General features: G+C 40.4%; 1 protein-coding gene across 1 annotated transcript in view; it reads right to left on the bottom strand.

The window, feature by feature from the left end:
* Positions 1-9,401, bottom strand: part of LOC110164760 (adenylate cyclase type 6) — a 55,306-nt gene extending 45,905 nt beyond the window's left edge. The window contains exons 1-3 of the mRNA XM_020929874.2: positions 9,208-9,401; positions 5,097-5,321; positions 3,389-4,298 (exon numbers count right to left, since the gene is read on the bottom strand). Coding sequence (XP_020785533.1) covers positions 3,389-4,298; positions 5,097-5,116 — 930 coding nt within the window. The 5' untranslated portion in view covers positions 5,117-5,321; positions 9,208-9,401. The remainder of the gene's footprint in view (positions 1-3,388; positions 4,299-5,096; positions 5,322-9,207) is intronic.
* Positions 9,402-10,403: the final 1,002 nt, after the last annotated feature.

Here is a 10,403-nt window from a genome sequence, read left to right on the forward strand (position 1 = left end):
ATTATGACAAAATGCACACATTTGCAAACACTGTCAAAAAAGTGTCTTTTTAGGTGTTTGATTTTCAACAAAAACATTGAGTGTGACTAACTGAAAAACTGCTGGCTAATGCTAGCTCTTCTGTTGTAGTTCCAGCTAAAGCAGCTATTTATGGTCAGATTGTGTTAAAAGAAAGCTTATCTTGCAGTCTAACTTGAGTAACAGACATTCAGACAGAGCAGTGCCTCCAGTTAGCTTCATACCCCCATGTTGAAGACATCAGCTGCAAAGTATTAGCATGTGTCACATCAGCTGTCCATGCCCAACCACGAAGTCAAATGATAAACTTACCCAAAACTGTCTAGGAAAATCTAGGAGCATCTTAAATGGAACAGATGAGTGTGTTAGTAAAGTGTGTAGTCTAGACTCTAACCTGTCAAATGCACTCTGAGGTCCTGAAATAAATATTACTGAATGCAATTAAGCCTCAGGAGAACAGCTGCACCCACAGAACATTAAACTGATATCCCCCAATTGTTTCCACTAATGATGTCTCCATTTGCACATGAGTCCCAGAGGAGAACTTGAGTTGTAAAACAGACAACAAAACACCACACACCTCCCCGACAACTGTACACAGTGTCCCTATGAGGAGCCTCCTCCCATAGCTGCACCCTATAGTTTACATGCACACCAAAAACATGAACATTTTCTCATTCCTGGAATTGACAGATTATTGGACAATCCATCCCCAGAATTCTTTTTGTATCTAGAGATCGACCGATATGTTTTTTTCATGTCGATACCAATTGTTTAGAACCAGGGCAATTGATAACCAAATAATATGAATTCTTAACCTTTTTTTTTTACCTTGTAACATTAAAGTTAGTTCAAATGAAGCTAAATGGTCTCTCCTTTAGAAAGGTGATCTAAAGAAACAACATATCAGCCTACGCTTGAAATTTAAGGCAGGTTGCCAATATGCTTAAAAGTGCAAATATGTGCCCAATACATCAGTCTATCTCTAGTTGCATCTGTATTGCTGGTAGTTTTGAGATATTAGGGTCTTAATAAATCTTAATAAATCTTAATAAAAATACATAATATACCTTATATATATAATAAAAATGTATAAAAGCTATTCAGAAACTATAATACATGAATAATTCAATTTTAAGATTATAACCCTAAAGGTACGAGTTACATCTGATGAGTAATAATATTTCTTTCTGATTATACACATCTGTGCTGGTTTGGACAAGGAAAATTATACAAAAAAGGGCAAACTAACATGGCAAAAACAACAATGTTAAGATTGAAAGAGTTATTTTAAAATGTATTGTACTTCAAAATACAGCAGTTACTCAAAAAATCCATTGATTAACTGACACATTTGTTGTAATGATCAGCTTTTTCTTGTGCTGTAAACACACACCAAAATCTTATCTAATTATTGGGTTATCTGATTATTCTAATAATCTAATCTGGCCGTGTAAACGTACCCATTGACCCTGCTACCAGAGCCATTGAGTCCTTTATGACTTACGTGTCATAAAGGAGTTGATTTTTTTTTCCCCCTCCTGCTTTGATCCAGTAATGCCTGAAATACAACTTGCTAATGTTTAAAAATTTTAATTAAGTTAAATGTGTCATTAAGAATATGCAAATCAAATTAACCCATGTTCAGAGGCAACAAACAACATTTTAATAGTCTTTTTGTATTAGAATCTAGTAAGTAAAGAGCTGTGGGTGGGGATAAGGGGTAGATATAAACGGCAATTCTTTGAGCACTCATGTCAAAAATGCAAGACAATACAGGATTACTCTGAATCAATTCTAAAACTCTGGTAAGCTAATAATGAGGAAAACCATTTTATCATGATTTAAAAAAGCTTTTAAAAGTCAATTAACAGCCAGTCAAGCTATTCAAAATTCCTGCGCAATTACTTGGAAAGAGAAATAATCTTATCTTAGGTCATAATGCAACAAAAGTGCTATTAAACTGAGAGTAACATTTAGAGAAATTCCCCGGAAAGTCTGAATTCAATGAGAAATGTTCTTTTTACCAGCACTGGTTCAAACTCTGTATTGTAATATGTACGAACAGTGATACTGGAAACACACCAATGCACGACTGCCTGGCCAGCATAGTGTATATGAAAAATAAAATGAGGTAACTGTTTGCTAAAATAGCCAAATATATTTTATGTTTTATTTTGATGTTTGTTCACAATTTTTAACCAAAAGCCAGTGTTTAAAGGTTTTAAATGTTTTCCAGAATTATTCATCCATAAGTAGACCACTGAATTCTTAACAAGCAATAAATAACAGGCACATTTTACTTGATAAAGTGGGACTAAACACCTAAACTCCCCCCACAACCTCATTTCAAACAGAGTAACGGCCTTGGGTATTATCTGGAGGACTAAATGGGAGAGGGAGGAGGGGTGGGGTCTAAACATATAAGGAACAGTGTGATTGGTTTAAGATATCCACATTTCAAACTCCACGCTCTTGCAATCAGAAATATCTGGCTGTAATCAGTTCTGGCAGTTCTGCGTGATGTTACGTAGTACTTGAAATTGCAGCAGTCACTAGCAAATTTTTTGAGTTTTTGACAGTTTTTGACCAGAAAGCTGCAAATATAGTTACGTTGCACTAATATTAGGGTTATAACCATATCCGAGTCTCACGATATGATATCGTCACGGTATGAACGTCACGGTACAAACCTCACGGTACGATATTTATTCCGATATCATGGGAAAGCTCATGATATGGTGGGTAGGCTCATGATTAGGGAGGTAACAATATCCAAATCTCTTACGATATTTATGCAATATTTCCACAATATACATTTCACGGTACAATATTTATTGCGATATTTTGTGGAGACTAACATATGTTAATTGTTGTTAATAATGTTAAATGTTAATGTTAATGTAAATTGTTAATATGCTTCTTTTTCCTCTTAAAATGCCTTGACAAGACTTAATCCAAAGAGCTACGACTTAAAAGTGCTTAGAACTGTTATTTCTTCTTGTAGTCTGCACTGAAACGGAGCAAAGGCTCATGGTCTATGTAGTTCCCTCTGTCTTTTTTTTAGCTTTTGCTGCACCATAACTCTTAATTTAAGCAAAGAAACTTGTGATTCAATATACTGTGATGGCCCAATGTGAGAACTTTGACAATACGATATCACAATATTTCGGTTATTGTTACATCCCTAACTAATATATCAAAAGAAATTACCATAAATGGTAGAGAATACTATTTAAAACTGCAGACTAATAGCAAAAGTAAGCTCATATAGTGTTTAGTTCCACTTTAAATGCTAAACGCCTATAATGTTGTGATGGTGTGATGTTGTGATGTGATCTAAAGCCCAGCAGATAAGAGAAACACGTACCTGTTTCCAGAGGAACTTGTCTTCCTGGTTGATTTGCCAGGTGCTGACCACATGAATGACGGATAGCACCGCCCCGCTCAGGACCGCCGCTCTCATCCGCACAGGCAGCAGAGTGTAGATGATGTAGATAAAAAACACTGACCACCAAATGCCCTCCGACGCACTCCTTGGCGCCACCATGAGGACACCAAAAACCTGCACTAGCACCAGTACGCCTATAACCAAGTAACTGACCATCCACATGTAGTCCTGGTGAAATCCGTTGCGGTTACACACGATCATTAGCGCCAAGAAAAGCGCCATCGCCACAGACAACGCCGACGAATAGGCCACGTGGGGAGGGGCGTGAACACAGTGGAAGGTTAGCATGATTCCGCACACGATCACCAAAACACCCATAAGCATTGTCAAGGAGCTCTGGTTGAGTCTGAAAAAGTAGCGCTGGTAAAGTCGTTCTAATTTCCGAGATTGGAACTTTTTGGATTGAAAAACGCGGACCACTCGTAACCAGCAGTCTGCAGCCGTAACTATACCGCCTCCGTTCGCTCCATCATCGCTAGTTTCGCCACTTTTTCGCCCTTTCAAATCTCCATCTTCGAAGCCTAAGTCCACCGATTTTAAGCCCACTCCTTCGCCGGATCTTTTGCCATAGTGGTCCTCTTGCCAGCCGCAGCGGACGCCAAAGTTGCCCCCTCCCATGGCGCCTGCCCCCCCTCCCCGGTGGTGGGGCTGGTGGAGGGGGGCAGTAGAAGGGGGCTCCATGGCATCGGGGTCCCGCAGACAGCTCATGTAACGCGGGTTGCAGAGAGACGAGCCTCCCTTCCGTTTGGACTTCTTGCCATTGCGCTCCCCCCACGCTGTTTTCCGATCATCAACTCTGGCAACTAGGAATCCACTGAACCAGGACATTCTGTGTGGGATTAAAAATAATCTGGTTAATTGGTTGTTTTCAAATTCTGCAATGGTCATGGTGTCTGTCTCACATACAGGGGCAACAGAAGGTATTCAGGTATTGATTTTTTTTTTTACATTTTTAAGAAGTAAATGTTCACCAAAATATGTCACTTAATATAAATAAAAGTGAAATTAAAACCATACCATTCATGAAGACTGATATGTTTCATGCAATACCATGGAATATTATAGCCAAAGAAACAACATTTCCATGGAAACAAACAGGAGGAGGCCCTCTTCGAAGTGAGAGTCAGGTTTATGGTGATGTACTGTATCTGGATGAATGTTTTTCTCTGTTTTTCAGTGCAATAAACATATCCACAATGAAAAAAACATGCATTTATTTTAGTCTATGTTTTGGCCAAAAGATTAAATGGAGGGACTTTAAAAGAGAATAAAAAGTACAGTAGAAGTTGATGAAATAACAAATAAGCGCAATAAAGTGTTTAAGAGGAATAGCAGTAATTATCTAAAGTGTATGTAGTATTTGGAAAGAAAATCCAAGAAAAAATCATTCTGAATTACATTATATTACATTAATAAATTCTGGTAGCTATTTTTACAATGACCTACTTGAGTAGTAGTAATACTAGTATACTGCTAGTAATATTGTGTTTAGATCAAAAGAAGACAATAAAGTAATAAAGTAATAAAGTCATAGTTCAATAGTCCAAATATAAACATTTGATTGTACAAATACAAAACAACAATATAACACACCATTTATAAAAAGAGGAACTTAAAATAACATTACCTGTTTTGGTTCTGGTACATGTCCCAGACCTGGTCCTTCCGCTCGGCTCACTCATTTATCCCAGCGGGTAGAGTTTATAGTCTGGAGGATTGTGAGGCCACACCGCAGGACAGCAGCGTGGAGAGGGGGCGGGAGCAGCTCCAGATGTCCACAGTGCTCACACGAGGGGCCGAAGGGGACCAGCCCTGTCTCCTGCCAGGCCTGAATCCAGGACCTCTGCTGCGTCTGGCAAGCACATGAAAGAACATTTAAATACAGATTAAACTATTTACAAGGTCAGATTTTAGACTTAGGTTTATAGTGAGAATAAATTTATTTGGCAGTTTTGTGACTACAATGGAAACTATGAACGAAACGCAAATGTGTTAAGTGTGTTTGCAAAGACATTTTAAGTAAGTGCACTATGTATAAGTATTGCAGGTGGAGAGTGTCCATGGAGTTGTTATTGCTTTGTTTGGAATGTTCCAGAGAGTGTCATTAAACATACAGTGTACAGTATAGCTGACATTTATTCAATTACATGTGTTTTTATTGCTCAAAATGGATTAGAAACACCTATCTGACTGGTAACTTATGGCTGGTGTCCATGTACTTCAATTTAATGCTTTACTGGGGAACATTCAAGGAAAAGCAATAACATAACCATGGAAACAAGCAGACACTACACCAAAAAAGTTACATAGTGCTTGTAATTGTAAATACACTTGTAATTTATTCTTTGTATTAAAGCAGTGTTTTCAAAAACTATAAGTACTTTCGGTTAAGAAAAGTATTAAATCATTCCTTCATGATTAAATCCACACAAAATTAGTTCAACAGATATTACCTCCACATTTGTAACAGTAACCTGTATTTGGAAATTGTACCATCACTGAGTCGACTGTTTGTGTAATTGAACCAAATCAGTTAAATCAATAATTCACATTGATTCACATTAACACTGTGTTACATAAACATACCTATGTGACCTACTTTAACAAACATTAGCATTTTAGCAGATTTTAGCAATGTTCAACAATATATCAATTGATATGTATGCTGTTATGTCTTCTTCATTAACGCTTAGCAGCATTTCTATACAAGAGTCAAGTAAAAAGTTGAAAATCTACTGCCATTAAATTGGTAGGTCACACAACTCTGTCTATCTCCTTTGTTGCTATGTTATGTGTGTTGTCTTTGTTCATCTCATCAATAAAATGTACACCTAAATATGTCAGATCCTAATGATGGATTATCCCATACTTCGACCACAGCTCTCCTTTTCTTAAGAAACCTGGTGCTGCCGGGAACAGATGCATAACATTTGACAGTAACTTGGTCAGATAACAGCGACTGCTCCCAGGCTCTGTTAAATATCACGATCAATGATGTGAGATCTGTAATAAATACAGATAAATGCCACAAACAACAGGACACTGTCAAAATAATTATCAAGAAGCTGAGTTATACAAACAGCATGACAGCTCTGGGCCCTGCAGCAACAGGTTTAGATAACAACTGAGAGGATCACTTCACTCAATTTTCATCTCAAAATGTAACATGCCAAGAAATAATGCAAAGAGAAATAATAATGGAGTACAAGTTCACTCTTTTGCAATAATTGGATAAAAGCCTATTAGTTAGTAGTCTTTTCTACTAAAGTTTTGTCACACTCAAATTTCAAATGTTATTTCGATACTAAGGAATAAAGTGAAAAAACAAACAAACTGTTAAATATTAGGCCTAGTACTTTTATATTGCCATGTGGCCTTATATCTGTGTAACGCGTCAGTTGTCCAGGTATGTTCCATAGTGGTCCATCGGCGTATACTAGTCTATGTGGTCTTATACTTGTTCCGACACAGCTCTAGATCATTCTAAAGCTGTTCAGGAAAGGTCCTGTGAATGTGACTTTTTTAGTACCGATGGGCTACTTGCTCAAATGAATATCAATATTAGTTTTTAGTTTTAAGGGTGTAGTGCATAGATTATCTGGTAGAGCATCCCTATGCTTGTCTCTTGGAGATGTTGTTTGTTATTGTTTTTACTAGAATGCTCCACTGTATGGCATTACACTTGTGTCTGTGTTTCCAGATTTGTGGAGAGGTGATGCCACTGGTAGTAAGAATGCATGTTTTTTGAGTGTTTTTCAAAATATAGACTACTAATTTAATAAATGCAATATAGATATATTTAATGCCATACTGTGGAACATCTAAGCAAAGCAACATCCTCATGAAAGCACACAAAGGGTGTACCTACACAAGAAAAATGACATTTGCAATTTTAACATTTCAGTGAAACAATATGTAGTCCATATAAAAATAACTACCTGTTTATTATTTATGTTTTCTAAAGCAACAAGTTGGTGACAAAAGGGAACATGTTTAGCTTAATGGTGGAAGGAAGTTTACAGCAGTTCCTAAAGACACAAAACACACGGGGAATATTCTGTGAGTCTGTCTATTGTCACATTTCCTGGTCTGTGTGAAACTCAATGTAAACTATTGCTGGTGCTGTGCTCTGCAGTTCTAGGGCGTAATAGGCATGAGGTTTTTATCCCCCATATCCACCTAATTATTAGTGTCCGAGCGGATATTTTTATAGCTACAGCTGTGCGTTTGTGGCATTTTCTAACATGCTATTTATACCGCTATAATCTCCTTACAGCGTGTCATGATGTAATATTGGACGAGACTGTGAGTTTTGGCCCATGCGCGCGGCCGAAATGTCCCCAAACGCGTGACTAAGTGCAACAATCTGATTTCACTGAGCCTTTTGCAGACACCAGAGGCAATGCGAGCGCGAGAGCAGCCGCCTCCTCGACCGGCAGCTCCACCGCGGAGAGAGCCATGCTGGGCTGGCGGAGGCAAAAATAGCATTTCCTCGCTGGATCTCGCTTGTCTTCTTTCTGGCACGCATCCGTATCCCTCGCTTCTATCCTCGACAAGGAGAACCAGAGCCCTCCTCCCTCTCCTCACCCCGTCCCCACCTGCTCCTCCCCGGCTGCGTCCCTCACTCCCCCCACACAAGGTCGAGCAGCTTGTACAGCCAGGCGCTGGCTCGGATGGTGCTCGCTCGGTTTCCCAGTAAGAGGGAGGAGTGCAGCTAAATGAGTGACGGAGAAGGTGGTGACTGATTCCTGAGGGACATTTTCAATCGGACAAATGCAACACTCCCAATACAGTCAACACTATATCTGGTGTGCAACGAGCGCAGATGCAGCTGTCTGCACCGCTTAAAGCCCATATTCCACACGACACTTAACACATGTGGGAATAATAGGACAGTGAAATAATACAGGGCAAATGCAATTAGCTGCACGCGATGTGCGCGCGTCTTTCCATCATGTACTGTGTTTGCGCTCTGGTGTAAAATTGCCACGCACAGGCCGTGAGAGGGCCCGCATTCAAACAGCGTAGGCTTCTTGTTACATAACACCGTGGCCTATGTGACAACCAGAGCTGGGACCATGAAACCATTCCGCTGCGTCCAGTGTAGCAGAGTCAATGCGCACAGCAAACCGCTGTCAGCAATTTAGTCTGCGTTTATTTCATTCTTCAGGATGCACCAAACAGAGATGAGAGCACGGACAGACATGCGACTGTGGCAAATAAACACAAATAAACACGAAACAGGCTTCACATTCCTGAAGATAAGAAAGAGCACAGAACGAGGGGTTTGTGTTTAGACGCAGTGCGCGTAAAAGTGGGCTACAGTGTATTATGGAATAACACGCAGAGTCCAAAGTTATGCCACTAATATTAGATGCTGGTGTGAATTGCATCCAAGCGCAAGCTGCTCCAGATCACTGAACATTTTCCTTTACACTGTGGACTGTTAGCGACATTTACGCACAGGACGCATCCTCTGGCCACACTGATGTTGTGGAAAACATGTCCTGGTCGTATCCTCCACAGCAGCAGCGGCACCGGCGTGAGGCAGAGGCCTGGCAGCAGCTGTCGCCCGCGCCGTCAGTCTCCGCCACGAGCCGTGAACTGACGGGAGAGTGGCAACCGCGTTTACAGCTCCACGCAACGGCGTACACAAGGTTCAGTGACAAGCACACATATATAATATATGTCGGCCTGCAGTGTGCAGCAGCACTTGAGTCAGAGAGGCTGGGACTCACCCGTGATCATGTTGTTTTTCCGATTGGCCGAAGGGAGCGCAGTGGACAATGCGGTTTGATGTAAAGTGTCTGGGCGGAGGAGCGTGCAGCCTGCCTGGGAATGGTCCGTGCACAGTGGTCACCCCGTGGGTCTCCTCCTGTCGTCTTCTCGCTCCACTCCCAAGCCTCTCCTCCCCCTGACCCTCTCGGCTCCAAGCACCACTCTCACAACGGAAGCGGCAAGTCAAAGTTACGCGTCTGCCTTTCCTTTCAAAGTTAAAGCATGAGGTGATTCAAATGAAATAATATATAATGTATAGCTCTCGGCCACGCTCGGTAAGGTGTAGCCTAAACAAAATGGCTAAGAAAATAGATATTGAACGATGCAATGCTAAGAGACTTGGGATATTAGGGACTTTATTAGGGACATTAAACGTTACCAGACAACTAGTCTACAGTTATCCGTTGAATTTACTGATTTATAGCCTCATAATATGCTGTGGATTTGTTTTACATTTTCAAGTCAAAAACACTCACCTCATGTCGTGGTCTTATTTTGAAAGAGGCTTCCTGTCCACTCTGCTCTAGTGCTCTGTGTGGAGCTTGATGCACTCACGTCTTTGCTTCTTTTGGAAAGTCGGTACTCCCCCTAGTGGACAAGATACAGGCCTACAGCAAAGAGATTTTTGTTTTCAAAATACAAGACATTGTACTATATATTTGTTGATACTATAGCCTATAAGATATAGCCTTATACATAGTGTATACATAGATATATCCTTTTACACAGAGCAGATTCTGCAGTAGAGTGACTGTGTTGCATGAGAGAAAAATAAAACCATTGAGTCTGTTTTACACAGTCAGTGAGTCAAAACATCTTTTCCATATGAATATTACGACTTTCTTCCGCCTAAAACATGTACATGATGCAAAATGCAGGTATAGTCTTCACCAAGCCTTGGTCTGAGTCTGTTACTCGCTGCTCCTGCTGAACTCTCCCAGCAGCACTGAAGGGTGTCAGAGGATGGACTTCCCCAAACAGACAATGACAATGACACCAAAGTAGTAGATACTTTCATCTGTGACATGTTAGTGTCATATGAACCATCTCGCACTCTGAGGACCTCAGGGACCGGCCTCCTGCTGGTGCCCAGAGTCAGAACTAAACAAGGGGAGTCAGCGTTTCAGGTTCATGCAGCTAAAACCTGGAACAGTCT

This window comes from Boleophthalmus pectinirostris, unplaced genomic scaffold (genome assembly GCF_026225935.1).
Source record: "Boleophthalmus pectinirostris isolate CB_2022bp ecotype Guang Dong unplaced genomic scaffold, ASM2622593v1 HiC_scaffold_8, whole genome shotgun sequence".
NCBI classification, from domain to species: domain Eukaryota; kingdom Metazoa; phylum Chordata; class Actinopteri; order Gobiiformes; family Gobiidae; genus Boleophthalmus; species Boleophthalmus pectinirostris.